General features: G+C 41.3%; 1 protein-coding gene across 1 annotated transcript in view; it reads right to left on the bottom strand.

The window, feature by feature from the left end:
* The window catches only part of LOC123770758 (cytadherence high molecular weight protein 1-like), a 53,257-nt gene extending 35,450 nt beyond the window's left edge, over positions 1–17,807 (bottom strand). The window contains exon 1 of the mRNA XM_069322475.1: positions 17,684–17,807. Within this exon, the coding sequence (XP_069178576.1) occupies positions 17,684–17,807 (124 nt within the window). The remainder of the gene's footprint in view (positions 1–17,683) is intronic.
* Positions 17,808–21,656: the final 3,849 nt, after the last annotated feature.

The raw sequence follows: 21,656 nt of genomic DNA on the forward strand, positions 1-21,656 counted from the left end.
GGCTATGTTCTTCAACTCCTCACTGGAAATGGAGGAATCTGACATGTGGAAAGTGGCTCATGTGGTACCTACATACCTGACAGGAGGAAGACAGGAGCCACTGAACTACAGACCGGTATCGATAACAAGTATTCCCTGTAAGATATTAGAGGGGCTAAACAAAAGAAAGCTCATCGACCATTTAGATTTTAGAACATACAAATTTTGCTTCCAAGCATCAACATGGATTCAGCAGTTTAAAATATTGCTTGACCAACTTTTTGGAATTATAGGACAAAGTGGCAAAATGTGCGTGTGTGTGTGTCAGTCAACTGATGTACAGGTTCCTGGGCCTACTGGGCCCATATCTACCCTTGAAACTGTGTTAATGGAGTACACACACACACACACACACACACACACACACACACACACACACACACACACACACACACACACAGATATTAGAAAGAACTTTTTTAGTGTCAGAGTGGTTGACAAATGGAATGCATTAGGGGGTGATGTGGTGGAGGCTCACTCCATACACAGTTTCAAGTGTAGATATGACAGAGCCCGATAGGCTCAGGAATCTGTACACCTGTTGATTGACGGTTGAGAGGCGGGACCAAAGAGCCAGAGCTCAACCCCCGCAAACACAACTAGGTGAGTACAACTAGGTGAGTACACACACACACACACACACACACACACACACACACACACACACACACACACACACACACACACACACACACACACACACACACACACTATGCCACTCTCCATGGTGTATAACAAATCAATGGTAACAGGTGAACTGCCAAACATTTGGAAGATAGCTAATGTAGTCCCGAGATACAAGAAGGGTGATAGACAGGAGGCACTGAACTACAGGCCAGTGTCCCTAACTTGCATACCATGCAAGATGATGGAGAAGATTATACGATGAAAGTTAGAGGAACATCTGGAGCGAAAGAACTTTGTAACACAGCATCAGCATGTGTTCAGGGATGGCAATCATGCCTCAAAGAAGTAATTGAATTCTACGACCACGCAACAAAAATCAGGCAAGAAAGAGAGCGGTGGGCAGACTGCATATTTTTGGATTGCTAGAAAGCCTTTGACACAGTAATACATAAGAGACTAGTGCACAAACTGGAGATGCAGGCAGGAGTGAAAGGGAAGGTACTCCATTGGATAAAGGAGTACCTAAGCAACAGAAAAGGCGAGTCACTGTGAGGGGTGAGGTCTCGGAGTTGCGAGGCGTCACGAATGGAGTCCCACAAGGATCAGTCCTTGGACCTATACTTTTCTGATATAAGTAAATGATCTCTCAGAGGGAATAAATTCATTCCTCTGAATGTTTGCTGATAAATGCAAAAATTATGAGGAGGATTAAGACGGAGGCTGACATTATAAGGCTACGAGATTACGTAGACAAACTGAAGGAATGGTCCAACATATGGCCTGCTAACGTTCAACCCAAGTAAATGTAAGGTAATGAAAATAGCCAGATGAAATAAGATGCCATACACAGGATACCGATTGAAGTCCTTCGTGAATCGAACAGAGAGAAAGGTCTTGGAGTTGATATCACGCCAAACCTGTCTCCTGAAGCCCACATCAAAATAATAACATTAAAAACGTATGCCAGGCTGGCTTACATCAGAACTGCCTTCAGAAACCTGTGTAAGGAATTCTGTAGAACCTTGTATGCCACGTCTATAAGACCAATCCATGAATATGCGGCCCCAGCAATGAGTCCGTAATTTGTTAAGCACAAGAATAAGCTGGAAAAAGTTCAGAAGAATGCCACTAGGCTAAACCCAGAACTAAGAGGCATAGTTGCAAGGAAAGGCTACGTGAGCTGCACCTCACATCATTGGAAGACAGGAGAGCTCGGAGAGACATGATCACCACATACAAAATTCTCAGGAGAAATGACAGGGTAGACAAGGATGGATTATTTTACACGGGTGGTACACGCACAAGGGGACACAGGTGGAACTGAGTACCCAAATGAGCCACAGAGACATTAGATAGATCTTTGTCAGTGTCAGAGTAGTTAGTAAATGGAATGCATTAGGAAGTGATGTGGTGGAGGCTGACTCCATACACAGTTTCAAATGTAAATATGATAGAGCTCGAGAAGCTCAGGAATCTGTACACCAGTAGACTGACTGTTGAGTGGCGGGATATATGAACCGAAGCTCAACCCCCCGCAAGCTCAACTGAGAGAGTATACACACACACACACACACACACACACACACACACACACACACACACACACACACACACACACACACACACACACACACACACACACACACAAACACACATACAAATGCACATACACACACACACACACACACACACACACACACACACACACACACACACACACACACACACACACACACACACACACACATACACACACACAAAAAAAAAAAAAGAAAAAGAGAAGGAGAAAAGTGGAGAAGTGTGGTGAAAAAAAAAAAAGTAGTTAGTAAACAGTTGATTGATTGACAGTTGAGAGGCGGGCCGAAAGAGCAAAGCTCTACCCCCGTAAAAACACAACACAACTAGTAAACACACACACACACACACACACACACACACACACACACACACACACACACACACACACACACACACACACACACACACACACACACACACATATACACACACACACACACACACACACACACACACACACACACACACACACACACACACACACAAACACACACACACTCATCTTTCAGAAGATTGGTAGAAAAAGGCTCGTAGCGCATCTGGAGGGAGATAGCTTTGTAACACACCACCAGCATGGGTTCAGAGATGGTAAATCGTTCCTCACAGGTTAAATAGAATTCTATGACCAAGCAACAAATATTAGGCAAGAAAGAGAAGGGTGGGGCAGACTGCATTTTCTTGGACTGTCATAAAGCTTTTGACACAGTATCCCATAAGAGGCAGTTACGAAAGTTGGAGCAACAGGCATGAGTAAAAGGTAAGGTGCTCCAGTGGATAAGGGAGTATCTTAGCAACAGGAAACAGCGAGTAACTGTGAGGGGGGGAGGGGGACATCAGAGTGGCGAGATGTCACCAGCTAAGTCCCACAGGGCTCGGTACTTGGACCCCATCCTGTTTCTAATACATATAAGCGATCTTCCGGAGGGTATAGACTCATTCCTCTCCATGTTTGCTGATGATGCAAAAATTATGAGAAGAATCAAGACAAATAATGATAGACAGAGACTACAGGACGACCTGGATAAGTTGGAGAAATGGTCTAGAAAGTGACTACTAAAGTTCAATTCAGGAAAGTGCAAAGTAATGAAATTAGGCGAAGGGAGCAGAAGCCTGAACACAAGGTATCATCTGGGAGGTGAAATCCTGCAAGAGTCATATGGACAGAGAAATATGGTGGTTGATATCACACTGAACCTATCCCCAGAGGCCCACATCAAAAGGATATCATCAGCGGTATATGCTAGACTGGCCAACATAAAAACTGCCTTTAGAAACTTATGTAAGGAATCGTTCAGGACCTTGTATACAACTTATGTCTTGATGTTATCTTGAGGTTATCTTGAGATGATTTCAGGGCTTAGTGTCCACGTGACCCGGTCCTCGACCAGGCCTCCACTCTGTTACACACCCCCAGGAAGCAGCCCGTAGCAGCTGTCTAACTCCCAGGTACCTATTTTCTGCTATGTAACAGGGGCATCAGAATGAAAGAAACATTTTGCCCATTTGTCTCCGCCTCCACCGGGGATACAACCCGGAACCTCAGAACTACGAATCCGAAGCGCTGTCCACTCAGCTGTCAGGCGCTTCAGACCGTCAGATGTCAGACCAATCCTGGAATATGCAGCTCCAGCTTAGAGTCCATATGTAGTTAAACACAAGACAAAGTTAGAGAAAGTTCAGCGGTATGCCACCAGACTCGACCCGGAATTGAGAGGAGTGAGCTACGAGGAAAGGCTAAAGGAGCTCAAACTCACGTACCTGGAAGACAGAAGATTAAGGAGAGATATCATAACCACCTTCAATATTCTCAGGGGAATTGACAGTGTGGACAAAGACAAACTCTTTAGCACGAGTGGAACACGAACAAGGGGACACAGGTGGAAACTTAGTCCCTAATGAGCCACAAAAACATTAGAAAAAATTTGTTTAGTGTCAAAGTAGTTAACAAATGGAATGCATTAGGCAGTGATGTGGTGGAGGCTGATTCCATACACAGTTTTAAATGTAGATATAATAGAGCCCAGTAGGCTCAGGAACCTGTACACCAGTTGATTGACAGTTGAGAGGCGGGATCAAAGAGCCAAAGCTCAACCCCCGCAAGCACAACTACGTGAGTTCACAGACACACGCGCGCACACACACACACACACACACACACACACACACACACACACACACACACACACACACACACACACACACACACACACACACACTAACCTGAAAGATGACCTTCCCTATTCTCCTTCTCCATCAAGTTGGCGTCACCCACTTCCCCTACGCCCCATCCCTGCCACTCTGGCCTCGCCTACTTCCCCTTCCCGCCACGCTGACCATCCACATTAATTTCCCCTTCTATCAAGCAGACATCCCTCACGCCCATCAAACTAGCCTCTCCCACTTCCCTCACCCATCAAACAGTCCTCCCCCCATTAAAGTGGCCTTCCCCACTTACCCATCTCCCATTAAGCTGGCCTCCCTCACTCCTCCCCATCCAGCTGGCCTCAATCCACTCCCCCTTCATCATTATGGTAATGACAATATAACGCTTTCATTTGCATTATTAATTAACCCCAGGTGACAGATTTACAGAGATTTCTCCACAAGGGCGAGGACGTGGCGTTGGTGCCCCTGATAACGAGTGGTCCCTCTAGGGGTCAGCCCCATGTCCCTGGACGCTAATGAATTCCATCTCCTGTGTCCTCCAGTAAGGTGAGCTCTCCATTATGGTCTCCGGAACACTCCCGCTTGTTATCCAGAGACCAACCGATATAACTCATTTATTATATTTCCCAGTAAATAAACAATGCATTCAGAGAGGTTTATTTTTTGGTAAACGTTATTACGTTGTTAAAATGTTGCATGAGCGGGAAAAAAGTTGTAAAAATTCTGTTATATATATTAAATAAATTAAAATTTATATATATATATATATATATATATATATATATATATATATATATATATATATATATATATATATATGTATATATGTATATATATATATATATATATATATATATATATATATATATATATATATATATATATATATATATATATATATGTCGTACCTAGTAGCCAGAACGCACTTCTCAGCCTACTATGCATGGCCCGATTTGCCTAATAAGTCAAGTTTTCCTGAATTAATGTATTTTCTCTATTTTTTTTCTTATGAAATGATAAAGCTACTCATTTCATTATGTATGAGGTCAATTTTTTATTTTATATATATATATAAATATATATATATATATATATATATATATATATATATATATATATACATATATATATATATATATATATATATATATATGTATATATATATATATATATATATATATATATATATATATATATGCAAACAAGCCTGAATGGTCCCCAGGACTATATACAACTGAAAACTCACACCCCAGAAGTGACTCGAACCCATACTCCCAGGAGCAACCACAACTGGTATGTACAGGGACGCCTTAATCCGCTTGACTATCACGACCGGACATAAGGAAGTGATAGCCGAGGCTATTTGAACCACTTCCCCGCCGGCACTCGGATGGTAATCTTGGGCATAGCATTTTATCAAATCACCTCATTCTTTGGGGCACACGTGAGGAACACAAATGCAAACAAGCCTGAATGGTCCCCAGGACTATATACAACTGAAAACCAGTGCCGGCGGGGAAGTGGTTCAAATAGCCTCGGCTATCACTTCCTTATGTCCGGTCGTGATGGTCAAGCGGATTAAGGCGTCCCTGTACATACCAGTTGTGGTTGCTCCTGGGAGTATGGGTTCGAGTCACTTCTGGGGTGTGAGTTTTCAGTTATATATATATATATATATATATATATATATATATATATATATATATATATATATATATATATATATATATATATATATATATATATATGTCGTACCTAGTAGCCAGAACGCACTTCTCGGCCTACTATTCAAGGCCCGATTGGCCTAATAAGCCAAGTTTTCCTGAAATAATATATTTTATCTAATTTTTTTCTTATGAAATGATAAACCTACCCATTTCATTATGTATGAGGTCAATTTTTTTTATTAGAGTTAAAATTAACCTAGATATATGACCGAACCTAACCAACCTTACCTAACCTAACCTAACCTATCTTTATAGGTTAGGTTAGGTTAGGTAGCGGAAAAAGTTAGGTTAGGTTAGGTTAGGTAGGTTAGGTTGCCGAAAAACAATTAATTCATGAAAACTTGGCTTATTAGGCAAATCGGGCCTTGCATAGTAGGCTGAGAAGTGCGTTCTGGCTACTAGGTACGACATATATATATATATATATATATATATATATATATATATATATATATATATATATATATATATGCAATTGACGATCAATTGACGACGAAGGTGAGTACTAAACTTGATTTCAAATTAAAGAAACTTATTCAACAAAGTGACTGGAATAAACACTCCAACCGGGTTTTTGTTATAAACCTCTCGGATAGACAGCTTGATAATGACACGATTACTGCATTAGGATATGGCCTGAGCTTTGCCACATCTAACGGAACAGTCAATTATGTGGATATTGCCAAAGGTTTCAGCAATCTTGAAAAGTATAGCAATGTCTCAGTTGAAGATATTAATGTGTGCAAAGGTATGATGTATGGCGTTTTACTTAACAATTCTGTTCCTAATTGTCCAAGTCGATTTGTTCATGCGTTCAAAAATCTCAAAAAAGATAGTTCATTACATATTACCAAGGCTGATAAGTCAAATGCAGTAGTTATTATGAATAAAGATGACTATGTCCGAAAAATGGAGTTACTCTTGGAAGACAGGGATACTTATCTATTGGTTAACAGAGATCCTACTGAAAAAGTGATTGCACATTTTAACAAAACTCTTAAAACTGTGTGTAAAGGCGATAAAGAGTTGATATCTAGGCTAACAAGTCGATCCCCCTCTCTTCCTTACATGTATGGTCTTATAAAAACTCATAAGCCATATAATCCGGCAAGGCCGATTATTAGTTCAATTGGTTCGGCGGCTTATAAACTCTCTAAGTGGTTAGTCAAAGTTTTGTCCCCTATAGTTGGTACTATTTCCAACTCACACTTGACAAACAATGTGGACTTAGTTAATAAGCTATCCACACTGAATTTAAATTTTGATTTTAAACTTATAAGTTTCGATGTGACCTCTTTATTCACTAAAGTTCCTGTTGATGATCTGTTAGAATTTCTACGTGAGGAACTGCCTAAATATAATTTGAGCTTGCAGACCAATAAAGTATTGGAACTTATTAAATTGTGTATAAAAGACAATTATTTTAGTTTTAATGGAAAATTTTTCAAACAAACATTTGGTATGGCGATGGGCAATCCCCTGTCCCCAGTTTTAAGCAATTTGTATATGGAATTCTTTGAAACAAAAATCTTATCCAGGATTATCCCGGCTAATGTAGTTTGGTTTAGGTATGTTGATGATATTTTGTGCTTATGGCCGTGCAACAAAGACCAGATAGTTTTTCTTAATGAACTCAATTCTTTGGTACCTTCAATAAAATTCACTTGTGAAACTGAGGAAAATGGTACTCTTTCGTTTTTGGACATTATGATTCATAGAGTCACTAGAAAGTTCAAATTTAATGTGTATAGGAAACCTACCAACGTGGGGTCGTATGTTCATTTTTATTCGAATCATCACAGTAAAGTTAAACAGGCAGTATTTTCAGGAATGTTTCTACGAGCTTTGAGGATTTGCAGCCCTGAGTTTTTTGATGAAGAGATTGCTAAAATATATGAAATTGGGAAGAGTTTACAATATCCTAAGAGGTTTTTGGATTTCTCGTTTGTACAAGCCAAGCGTACGTTTTATAATCACGTCCCTAAGGCGAAACCAAAAATTATTAACTCATCGGTGGTACCTTATGCGAGTGGACTTGAAAAATTGTCTCTGATTTTTAAGAAACTTAATATAAATTTGGTGTTTACTAATAGTACGATCAAATCCAATTTAATAAAAAACTCCCCTGATACAGCAGGTTGTGTGTATTCGATTCCCTGCAATGATTGTGATTCTGTGTACCTTGGACAAACAGGAAAGTCCTTTCAATTGCGGTTGTCACAACATGCTTATAGTATAAGAACTGCCCAAACGTCTAATGCATTGTATCTACATACGAGTTTATGCGATCACAATATTAACTGGAATGGGGCAAAAACCATTACCAATTGTGGGGATTTCGTGGAACGGAATTTGATTGAGTCTGCTCTAATCAGTCAGTGTCCAAATCTTCTTAATGTTAGTACTGGAATGTACAAACTTGATCCATTTTTAAGTTATAATATTGCACAACAGTTTAAGAAACAACTCTGATAGAGAGGCTTACAATGTCTCATTATAATTGTATATTCATATATTGTGTGTTCATGAGGCTTTTCTTTAATCTTTCATCCTTATTCTCTGACCGCTTAATCCTCTTTGACCATTCTAAGCTAAGCTATACCTTTTTTGGTTAATTACACCTGACCAACCCTAGGGATGGGTTGGTCAGGTGTCGGCCTATATATCCTACCCTTCTCCCTTCTCCTTAGTCAGTCTGGTGTTGACAAAGGCTTTAACAAAGCCGAAACGTTCACCTCCTTTCATATTTCTCTGTGGATTTTCCGCATATATATATATATATATATATATATATATATATATATATGCGAACAAGCCTGAATGGTCCCCAGGACAATATGCAACTGAAAACTCACACCCCAGAAGTGACTCGAACCCATACTCCCAGAAGCAACGCAACTGGTATGTACAAGACGCCTTAATCCACTTGACCATCACGACCGGACATAATGAGGTGATAGCCGAGGCTATTTGAACCACCCCACCGCCGGCACTCGGATAGTAATCTTGGGCATAGCATTTTACCAAATCACCTCATTCTTTGGGGCACACGTGAGGAACACAAATGCGAACAAGCCTGAATGGTCCCCAGGACAATATGCAACTGAAAACTCACACCCCAGAAGTGACTCGAACCCATACTCCCAGAAGCAACGCAACTGGTATGTACAAGACGCCTTAATCCACTTGACCATCACGACCGGACATAATGAGGTGATAGCCTCGGCTATCACCTCATTATGTCCGGTCGTGATGGTCAAGTGGATTAAGGCGTCTTGTACATACCAGTTGCGTTGCTTCTGGGAGTATGGGTTCGAGTCACTTCTGGGGTGTGAGTTTTCAGTTATATATATATATATATATATATATATATATATATATATATATATATATATATATATATATATATGTCGTACCTAGTACGACATATACGTACGTCGTACGTATATGTCGTACGTATACGTCGTACATATATGTCGTACCTAGGTACGACATATATATATATATATATATATATATATATATATATATATATATATATATATATATATATATATATGTCGTACCTAGTAGCCAGAACGCACTTCTCAGCCTACTATGCAAGGCCCGATTTGCCTAATAAGCCAAGTTTTCCTGAAATAATATATTTTCTCTAAATTTTTTCTTATGAAATAATAAAGCTACCCATTTCATTATGTATGAGGTCAATTTTTTTATTGGAGTTAAAATTAACGTAGATATATGACCGAACCTAACCAACCCTACCTAACCTAACCTAACCTATCTTTCTAGGTTAGGTTAGGTAGCCGAAAACGTTAGGTTAGGTTAGGTAGTCGAAAAACAATTAATTCATGAACACTTGGCTTATTAGGCAAATTGGGCCTTGCATAGTAGGCTGAGAAGTGCATTCTGGCTACTAGATACGACATATATATATATATATATATATATATATATATATATATATATATATATATATATATATATATATATATATGTCGTACCTAGTAGCCAGAACGCACTTCTCAGCCTACTATGCATGGCCCGATTTGCCTAATAAGCCAAGTTTTCTTGAAGTAATATATTTTCTCTAATTTTTTTCTTATGAAATGATAAAGCTACCCATTTCATTCTATATGAGGTCAATTTTTTTTTATTGGAGTTAAAATTAACGTAGATATACGACCGAACCTAACCAACCCTACCTAACCTAACCTAACCTATCTTTATAGGTTAGGTTAAGTTAGGTAGCCGAAAAAGTTAGGTTAGGTAAGGTTAGGTAGGTTAGGTAGTCGAAAAACAAATAATTCATGAAAACTTGGCTTATTAGGCAAATCGGGCCTTGTATAGTAGGCTGAGAAGTGCGTTCTGGCTACTAGGTACGACATATATATATATATATATATATATATATATATATATATATATATATATATATATATATATATATATATATGTCGTACCTAGTAGCCAGAACGCGCTTCTCAGCCTACTATGCAAGGCCCGATTTGCCTAATAAGCCAAGTTTTCATGAATTAATTGTTTTTCGACTACCTAACCTACCTAACCTAACCTAACCTAACTTTTTCGGCTACCTAACCAAACCTAACCTATAAAGATAGGTTCGGTTAGGTTAGGTAGGGTTGGTTAGGTTCAGTCATATATCTACGTTAATTTTAACTCCAATAAAAAAAAATTGACCTCATACATAATGAAATGGGTAGCTTTATCATTTCATAAGAAAGAAATTAGAAAAAATATATTAATTCAGGAAAACTTGGCTTATTAGGCAAATCGGGCCATGCATAGTAGGCTGAGAAGTGCGTTCTGGCTACTAGGTACGACATATATATATATATATATATATATATATATATATATATATATATATATATATATATATATATATATGTCGTACCTAATAGCCAGAACTCACTTCTCAGCCTACTATTCAAGGCCCGATTTGCCTAATAAGCCAAGTTTTCCTGAATTAATATATTTACTATAATTTTTTTCTTATGAAATGATAAAGCAACCCTTTTCTCTATATATGAGGTCAATTTTTTTTTATTGGAGTTAAAATTTACGTAGATATATGACCGAACCTAACCAACCCTACCTAACCTAACCTAACCTATATTTATAGGTAAGGTTAGGTTAGGTAGCTAAAAAAAGCTAGGTTAGGTTAGGTTAGGTAGACGAAAAAACATTAATTCATGAAAACTTGGCTTATTAGGCAAATCGGGCCTTGAATAGTAGGCTGAGAAGTGCGTTCTGGCTATTAGGTACGACATATATATATATATATATATATATATGTCGTACCTAGTAGCCAGAACTCACTTTTTGGCCTACTATTCAAGGCCCGATTTGCCTAATAAGCCAAGTTTTCCTGAATTAATATATTTTTTCTAATTTTTTTCTTATGAAATGATAAAGCTACCCATTTTATTATGTATGAGGTCAATATTTTTTTATTGGAGTTAAAATTAACGTAGATATATGACCGAACCTAACCAACCCTACCTAACCTAACCTAACCTATCTTTATAGGTTAGGTTTGGTTAGGTAGCCGAAAAAGTTAGGTTAGGTTAGGTTAGGTAGGTTAGGTAGTCGAAAAACAATTAATTCATGAAAACTTGGCTTACTAGGCAAATTTGGCCTTGCATAGTAGGCTGAGAAGTGAGTTCTGGCTACTAGGTACGACATATATATATATATATATATATATATATATATATATATATATATATATATATATATTAGTTTGTCTTGCTATTTCATCGTCATCAGTTGAAGTATTTCTTCGCTCTGTAGCTTGATTCTTAAGAATCTGCAACTCCAATTAAATGTGAAAATTCTCTTCTTCTGATCTGGCAGTGAGTGTAGGTTACTGGTCCAACATTGACAACAGGTCTCTGATCTAACACTGACCACTGCCCCAGAGTCAATTATTGGCCTTAAGTGAAGGCAACTAATCTAACGCTGGGGGCCATTGATCAAACACTGACTACAGGCCGCTATTCTGCTCTGATCAGTGTGTGGCTATCAGATCATAGTCCGGATCAGACTATACAGGAACTGTCAGTGTAATGTGACTGAAAACTGACCGAAAACTGTCAGAGTAACACTAAAGTATTAAGCAAGACACGAAACTAAATTTAATAATAAATAATATCGTCCTCATCTGACTTCATTTAATCAACACTCATTATTAAAAAAAAAAGTTAAATGCTAAAGTATTATCACAACACAAATATATAATTCTCTCAATACTTTGTTTTCAATGAGAATCTATATAATTTGAATCTGTATAATTACCGTTATATAACTCTAATGCCAATAATTTCATTATTTTTTGTTTTTAACTTTTATATATGAGAGTTCTTACATTCTTGTAAAGCCACTAGCTCCTATAGCGTTTCAGGCAGGTACTTAATCCTAATTTTCCCCGGAATACGACCCGCCAAATCGTTTAACAACCAGGTACCCATGCACTGCTGGGTGAACAGAGGCTACAGTTAAGGATTGGCGCCAAGTAAATCCTCCCTGGCCAGGATATGAACCCAGGCCAAAGCGCTTGCCAAACGCCAGGCGAGTGTCATACCACTTCGCCATGGGGGACTACTAAGAATTTGTTGAAAACATATATTACTTAAATGGCAATACCTTTTCTTTCGTTAATAGAAATATGATGGAGCATGTAAAGATTAGGTCACGGTAAATACATGTATTGCTCCTACTGAATACTTGGAAGTATATAGGAAATGGAAGGAAATTTCTGAGGGAGACTGGAGGAAGTGTGTGAGGGGCTACAGGTAGATTATGAGGAGAGAGGAGACAAGAGGTAGAGTGTGAGGGAATGAGGAAGCGTGGTGTAGTGTTTGTGAGAGAGAGTGAGGAGATGAGTGGGAGAGTGTGTGGGATTGATTAGGATTAAGTCACCCTAAAGGTGGCACAGGCATGAATATCCCGAAAAGTGTGAGGGAGTGAGGCGGCGAGATATAGAATGTGAGGGAGGGAGGAGGTGGCGGGAGGTAGTGTGAAGTTATCTGATTCAAAGTAGATGTATATAGACACAGGGTTAATAAACACATGAAATTGGCGACATTTTACAGGTTTAGGTGTTTTCCTCACACTCATTAACTCAACAGATACACAGAAGTAAATAAACTACTCACAGGGAAGGCAAAGGTTATATACTTCACAAGACCCATGTACCAAGAACCCAGTCAACAAGGCTGTTTGTTATCCCAATTAACACTGCTCTATTTTGGTGTCTCATTAGCGCTTTCAATCTTGCCTCAGCTCTCGCTAAGCCCGGAGCTCGATCTCTCGATACTCAATTAAGTACAAAGTCACTGTTTTGCCTACCCAGAGACATGCCAACCCAGTCGAGACCGATGGATGGAAAATATAAAATATATGGTGCTTAAAATTGGTATTAATACTTCAGATTTTTAACGGAGTGGTCGATTATGGTCAAAAGGCGACCTGTTAGGTAAGGGAACTGGTTGATGCTCAGTCATCATCTTGAGTGTCAAGACTTTGCAGGTTCCTCACTCTTCACTGAACTACTCAGCATATTAGTGGCTGGAGCAGCAGCTGTGAACTGATCACAGTGCCACGCTCCTACTTAAAATGGACCAGTTAATACTACCGCAGTGTAGTTCCGTGACGGTAATTGGATGAGACGTGAGCGAATCACTTTGTCGGGAGAAACCACTCAACGAGGAACCCGATATCAATATAATCTGTGGGCCTGTAGGTGCCACATACATACAGGTTATATTGATAGCGATCATTAGTTGTGATCAGCTCCCCAGTACGATAACACCAGTACAAGCTCCCCAGTACCAGCGAAGATGATACTGGTGTCCAATGTCCATATATCACATTTTGAGAGTCACACAACATTCTTCCTTCTTGGCTCTCCCAAATATTTTTAAAATCTTCTCCAACTGTAAATGTAATGAACTTTGTTTCGTCTTAACGTTGCTCCCAACACAAGAAACATTGAGCTTTTCCTTTCCTTTATTTCTGACCATATTAATCTTACTCATGCCCTTCGGCTTCTTTAAGTCAAACTTGGTGCTCGGTTAAATTTGCGCACTTCGTAGAAAGCTGGTCCCCCAGACACTCCTTTGGCTTCCTCTGCTACTGGTGGTGCCTCTCCTCTTCTCCAAGACTTTGGTGAACTGGCCGTAATCTTAATGACAGATTTACATTCACAATATGGGGTCAAATTCGCCGACACGAACTAAGTTATCTTCCGTTATGTTTGGGATGAAAATCATCCAAATGTTCGATTTTCATCCCAAATTATATTTCCTGCCCCTGCTCTCCATAGACGCCGGCCTGTTGAACTGTCTCTCATACTTATTATGCCCAACCTGAACCTTAGTCCGGGCACTATGGCCCTGAATTTGATTATATAAAACAGTCCAAGATGGATCGAAATGTCATCGCATTCATTCCATTTCGTACATGTGAGTTGAGTTATTTGTTCCCTCTACGTTACTGTTACTTGGTCTCTCCAATGAGACGTGTGTCTGTATGACCACACTAAATACCTCCTCTCTGTATATGTCCATTATTAGTAGTCCAGATCCATTCCTGCTAGCAACAGAAGCTGCTCTTTCTATTATGTTAATGGTGGCCATGTTGTTTCTATCATATTCCTGTCTAGGTCTTCTGTCATTTGGTGGTGGATTATATATGACTGCGACTATAATTTTTTTCCCTCCATTTGTTACAGTACCTGCTATATAGTCACTGAAACCTTCACAGCCCTGAATATCCATCTCCTCAAAATCCCAGCCTTTTCTTACCAGCAGAGCTACACCACCCCCACCTCTTCCTTCCCTCTCTTTCCGCATAACATAATAGTCCTGTGGAAACACTGCATTTGTTATTGTTTTCGTGATCTTTGTTTCTGTGAGGGCTATTATGTCTGAGTTTTCCTCTAGTACCAGTTCTCCAAGCTCATTTGCTTTATTTGTAATTCCATCTATGTTAGTGTACATCGCTTTGAGGCTCACTTTCTTCTGTCCCTTCTCAAATCGCCTCCTTGGTGAGTGTTCTGCTGGTGGGGGAGGCTGTTCCATGGGTGTGAGGACCTGTGAGGTGGGTAACAGGATCTCAGAGGATACTGGAATGAGGGGCGGGGGATCCAGTGAAGGGGGAGGGACAGGGAGGGTATGGGGTGAAAGGGGAGGGAGGACGGGAAGGAAAGGGGGGGAGGGAGGACTCGGGAGGAGGGGAGGGGTAGAAGGGTGGGGATTGGGTGTGGGGGGAGGGAGATTTGGCTGAACTTTTGAGTGGGGGCAGGGAGGGTTTGGGGTAGGGGGGTTTTCTATGCAGAGGAGGGAGGCGGGGTTGTCCTCCCTTCTGGTGTTACTGGGTAGCTGGTTGTGGGTTCCCCCCTCGCCTCTGGGGGTGTTGTGTTGGGAGCTGTGACTTCCTGGTTTTCCCCTCTCGCCCTGCGCCTCTTCCTTGCTTCTGTGTGTGTGTGTGTGTGTGTGTGTGTGTGTGTGTGTGTGTGTGTGTGTGTGTGTGTGTGTGTGTGTGTGTGTGTGTGTGTGTATGTGTGTATGTGTGTATGTGTGTGTTGTTGTTGAATATGACAGAGAGGGTATTATTAATAATTCTAACACGAATTTTCTCAATATTTCTTACATTCTTCTTCACTGTCGAGGGTAATTGATAAATTAAATCTCCAAAATTCATTCTTTGTATCTTGTCTGACGCCTGAACGCATTTCGTAATGCTTATTACATTTTCAAAGAGTTAGTTTACACATAAAATACAACATACTTATACTCGTTTTGGGTGAGGTGATTTGGTACAAAAGTCTTTGGGGAGGTGATGGAGACTATGCCAGAACACGAAACAATGGGTTTAAACTGGATATGAAAAACATATGAATGGAAGTAACTGCAGAAGGTCTATTGGCCCATACTTCCTCTTGCTGCTTCTATGTTGATTCGGGGTCTTGAAGTGGGTAGAATATAGCTGTGCATTAATTGAATGTTGATTCCCGGTGTTGACCTTTTGATGTGTAGTGCCTCGCTGATGTCGAGTCTCCGGCTATTGCTGTATTTATCGATGATTTCTGTGTTGCTTTTTAAGATTTTTCTGGTGATGGTCCGGTTGTGAGAAGAGATTATATGTTCCTTGATGGAGCCCTGTTGTTTGTGCATAGTTAATCGCCTTGAAAGAGACGTTGTAGTCTATCTATATACTGAGTTCTTTGGGGCTTACAGTCCCCAAGCGGGCATGTGAAGGCATATACGACGTTGGTTTCCTTCAGGGCGTTCTGTTTGGTGTCGAGGGAGTTTTTCATGAGTAGGTTGGCCTTTTTTTGTTTTTGTAGTAAATTGTCAATTGTATTTTCTGATTTTTGTCTGTATTGATAACGTTCCTATCAATCATGTCTTTCAGGACACTTTCCTCCGTTTTATGAGACATCGAAAAGAAGTTCCTGTAAAACAGTCTAAAAGAGGTACAAGTGTTGTGTTGATTGACTCTTCAGAGATTGCATGGCGTTTCACCTTTCTTTTTATGACGTCTTCAACAAAACCGTTAGAGAAGCCATTGTTGACTAGGCCCTGCCTTACCCTACAGAGTTCTTCATCGACTTGCTTCCATCCTGAGCTGTGGCTGAGAGCCTGGTCGACGTAAGCGTTGACAACACTCCTCTTGTACCTGTCTGGGCAGTCACTATTGGCATTGAGGCACATTCCTATGTTTGTTTCCTTAGTGTAGACTGCAGTGCGGAAACCTCCGTTCCTTTCCGTGAAGACGTTTGCAAACAAGACACCTAGGGGAGAACCTATGGCGATCCCATCTACTTGCTTATACATGTGCCCATCTTATACATATGCCCTCAAGAAGGGTGCCTCTTTAGTGCAGGTTTGGAGTAGCTTCCTTAGTATGTTTTCTTGTATGTCAAGAGGTGTACAAGCCGGATCACGATACACTCTGTCTGATATCATCTCGATCGTTCCATCCACAGGTACGTTGGTAAACAGTGACTCTACATCCAGCGAGACTCCTATCCCTGTGGCCCGTACTCCCCGCAGTAAGTCAACAAATTCCTTTGGAGGCTTCAGGCTGATAGCACAAGGTACATAAGAAGTCAGCAAACAGTTGAATCGCTTAGCCAGTCTGTATGTGGGTGTGGGTATCTGGCTGATGATTGGCCGAAGAGGGTTTCAAGGCTTGTGGGTCTTGACATTCCCATACGCATAACCAGTTTTGTATTCCCCAATAACTTTTGGCAGGTGGAGTCCGGATTTCTTGACGTTCACAGTTTCGATCTATCTGTTTACCTCCGTTTTCTATTTGGCTGTAGTGTCCTTCGTTACCCTTTGGAATTTAGTTTGGTCGGAGAATATGAGGTTCATTTTTGCCAGATATTCGTCTTTTTTAAGAATAACGTATATTGGCGACTTGTCACCTCTCCTGACGACTCTCCTTATTCTCACGAAGGCTCTTAGTTGCCGCTTTAAGCTCGGGGGACAGTATTGTGCTTCTGTAGTTACCTCGAGTCTTTCCTCCTTCTGCATTAAGTTCCGCTTGCAAGGTGTCTTTAGTGGTAACCTTCTTTTGCGTCTCGAGTTCGAATATGTCATCAAATAGGATCTCCAACTCCACTTTCCGTGCCATCTCACTTGGTCTAGACATAACGTGACAGTTCATACCCAGATTTAAGAGAATGATTTGGTCCTCAGTGAGGTTGATTCCAGCAAGGTTTAAGAAGCCATCTCTGGGTCGTGGAATCGCCACAGGTCCTCCAAATAGTGCTGTCAGGGGTCCTGTATTTGGGTCCCAGGGTCCCAAATGCTGTGGTTGGGTCCCAGGGTCCCAAATGCTGTGTTTGGAGGACCCATGACGATGGGTCCTCAAAATACCACCAGCACCACAAACATCACCAACATCACTACCACCAGCAGCAGCACCAGCACCACCACTATCACTACCACCATCACCATCACCACCACCACCACGACCACCACTACCACTACCCCCCGTACCACCATCACCACCACCCTCAGTAGTACCACAATCATCACCAGAAGCACCCCACCGCTACCACCACCACTACCACCAGCAGCAGCAGCAGTACCACCATCACCATCAGTACCACCACTACCACCACCACCACCATCACCACCACCACCTCCACTACCACCACCATCACCACCACCAGTAGCACCAGTACCACCACCACCACCACCAGTACCACCACCACCACCAGTATCACCACTACCTCCACCACCACTACTACAACCATCACCTCCATCACCACCAGTACCACCACCACCACCACCACCACCACCACCACCACCACCACCACTACTACCACCATCACCATCAGTACCACCACCACCACCACCACCACCACTACCACCATCACCACCACCACCACCACCACCTCCACCACCACCACTACTACCACCACCACCACCACCAGTACCACCATCACCAGCCCTCAAACTACTCCCATCAATTATTTACGTCCAAGAAAAAACTCGTCAACATCTCAAGGTGTCCAGTATACGGAAGTCTTCACGTCGTTATCCACCTGAAAACTTTCACCTCCGCCCATTAACTCTGCGATGAGTTGACACTGTCCCCCCGTGGCTTGATGATTCAACCCGGTCCTTATTCTCGAACTCACAGTTTGACACTGTTTTACCTGATTGGTTTTTGCTGATGGCTAACGCGCTCTTATCACAGATTGGTCTAATCATTGATGTAATTGACGGTCCCACTCCTCTCCCACTCCACAAACTCCCCAACAGTTGGTTCCATATGTTTCCTTGTACAAAATATATTCGCCATTTGAACTCAAGAGCATTAAATAACTGTGGAGTCTCACGGTGTGGTGTATTAAGAGTCTGAGGGAGTTATCCTAAGACTCGTAGCGTTTATCTTCGATCCTCCCTGAAGCGTATTCTCCAATGGCCTATACAACTTTAGCGTACCTAAGAGACCATGGGACCGTAAAGTCTCATATAGCTGCTCTCATTAACCTATTACTTTCATGTCCCACTCCCCGTGTTCCTCTGCCAGCTAGAACCTTCCACAGTGAAAATTGTCGTATACATTAGAGTCTCTAGATGAATGTCTCAGCTTTCCTGTGTACCATGTTCCTGGGGCCGCTTCAGGACGAGCTCTCGAGGCAGGGCACGTTTTCTACCCGTGAAAACTGCTTCGTTGGGGGAGGGGACACTTAGGTAAGGCGCTTGCCAGCGTGTGTCAAGGTGTTAATTAAGCCCGGGATATTGACCTAACACCTCCAGGGGCCAGGAAAAGTTTCCAGTGCCAGCTCCACAGAGGTCACGGTTCACACACCTGTACTTTATTATGATACATGCACACACTTGCCTTTTATTCCATCAAAAATACTTTCATCGCTCACTTTCAACATTCAATGAGTAGCTTTAAAATTAAAATGGAAGAGAAACAGGTGGCTGGGAAGACACCGGATCTCGACTTTATAACCCCAGCTAGGTGAGTACACCCTAGTCTAATACACCTTCCCTGGAACTCCCCCTAATTATATAATACACTCGTGTATACTACAAGAGTACACACACACACACACACATACACACACACACACACACACACACGCACACACACACACACACACACACACACACTCACTAAATTAACGCTTGGGGGGGGGGGGAATGACATACTGCATCATTTACAGAATTGCTGTTTAACTGCGCATTCTTTGTTATTCAGTGTTGGTTGACTGTTTTAATCACTCGCAAGTTTTTCTCCTCAGTGATCGTTTACCATTTAAAGGTGTGTCGCTGAAAGGTCAGCACGTGTTTATGTGGTGCGACTGCTGCTCAATACAAGTGTCCTTACCTCGGTAGTCTAGAATCAAATGGTATAATATTTCAATATTTCACAGACACAAACCGGAAGAAACATTCTATTAAGAATCAGAAGACACTTACATCCAAATAGTAAATAGCATCACGGAGATCTAGCATCGGTAATGCTGCTCCTTACTCAGCAGCATTATGCAGGTCCAGCATGCTAACACTCAGCAGCATTATGGAGATATATGAGTATGATACTTAGTCTTGTCCATTGGCTCAACCAGCGTTGTTTACATTCAAGATTTCTTCCCATACTCACCATTTATGCTAAACGTTTTCCCCCCTCCCCCACCCCACCCCCCCGTCTCTCTCTCTCTCTCTCTCTCTCTCTCTCTCTCTCTCTCTCTCTCTCTCTCTCTCTCTCTCTCTCTCTCTCTCTCTCTCTCTCTCTCCTTATCCATTACTCTTCCCTGTTATTCGCTACCTGAAGCTGGAGCTAAACCTTGCTTACGAGTTCAACCCGAGCTTTACTTTCGAGTTCAGACTTAACTCTGCTTAAGTTTAACTGAGCTTCGCTTACGAGTTAAAACTCAACTTTGCTTACGAGTTCAAACTCAACTTTGTGTACAAGTTCAAGCTAAACATTATTCACAAATTGAAACTAAACTTTGCTCATAAGTGCAAACTAATCTTTCTTTGCTACTCTAACAACAGCCCCTTCACTCACCGACCGGGGAGCCGGTCGGCCGAGCGGACAGCACGCTGGACTTGTGATCCTGTGGTCCTGGGTTCGATCCCAGGCGCCGGCGAGAAACAATGGGCAGAGTTTCTTTCACCCTATGCCCCTGTTACCTAGCAGTAAAATAGGTACCTGGGTGTTAGCCAGCTGTCACGGGCTGCTTCCTGGGGGTGGAGGCCTGGTCGAGGACCGGGCCGCTGGGACACTAAAAGCCCCGAAATCATCTCAAGATAGATCTCAAGATAACCTTGGCCATACTATGATAGCTTGCTATCTTTGCTAAGCTTCTCTCTCCTATTCATTGTCGTTTTTCTTCAAATGTTTTGCTGTATTATTATGTATTTATCTATCCTCAGTGATAACACATGGGTCTTAGAGAAGCCATCAATATCCCCGTAACTTACAAGAACTCTATATTAGAAATCATGAAAAGAGATGTTAAACTCATTCCAAACAATTTCATCTCCAGTCAAAGAAAAAAGTTTGACAGGAATTCGATGACGCGGGACTCATCGCGAGAGCAAAGGGCCAAATGGGCCGTTAAAACTTATATATGACTTGGTCAGCATAAAACTAGAAATGAGGAATAAAGTAACAGGATTCAAAATTTTCACTTCTCGCTTCTGATAATGGGCAGAGATTTTATGTATATGAAGTTACTCGTAGACATGCAGTACATTATCGTACAGCTGAACGAACTGCTTGTTAAAATGTGCCAACACATACCGTTCATCTTCACACACTAGTTCTGCTGCTTATAGTTCTCGTGGCTTTGGCCGTATGCATTATCTTCTTAACCCAACACGGTGTCTCTCCTCGAGTTAACATATATCAATCACGGTTCTCATCTCTCTCTCTTCCATTCCTGGGTCTCTAATTCTCTCTCTCCATACTGTCTCCGGACTTGCTTGAACAGATCTCCTCACTCGACAT

Source organism: Procambarus clarkii, chromosome 1 (assembly GCF_040958095.1).
Source record: "Procambarus clarkii isolate CNS0578487 chromosome 1, FALCON_Pclarkii_2.0, whole genome shotgun sequence".
NCBI classification, from domain to species: Eukaryota; Metazoa; Arthropoda; class Malacostraca; order Decapoda; family Cambaridae; genus Procambarus; species Procambarus clarkii.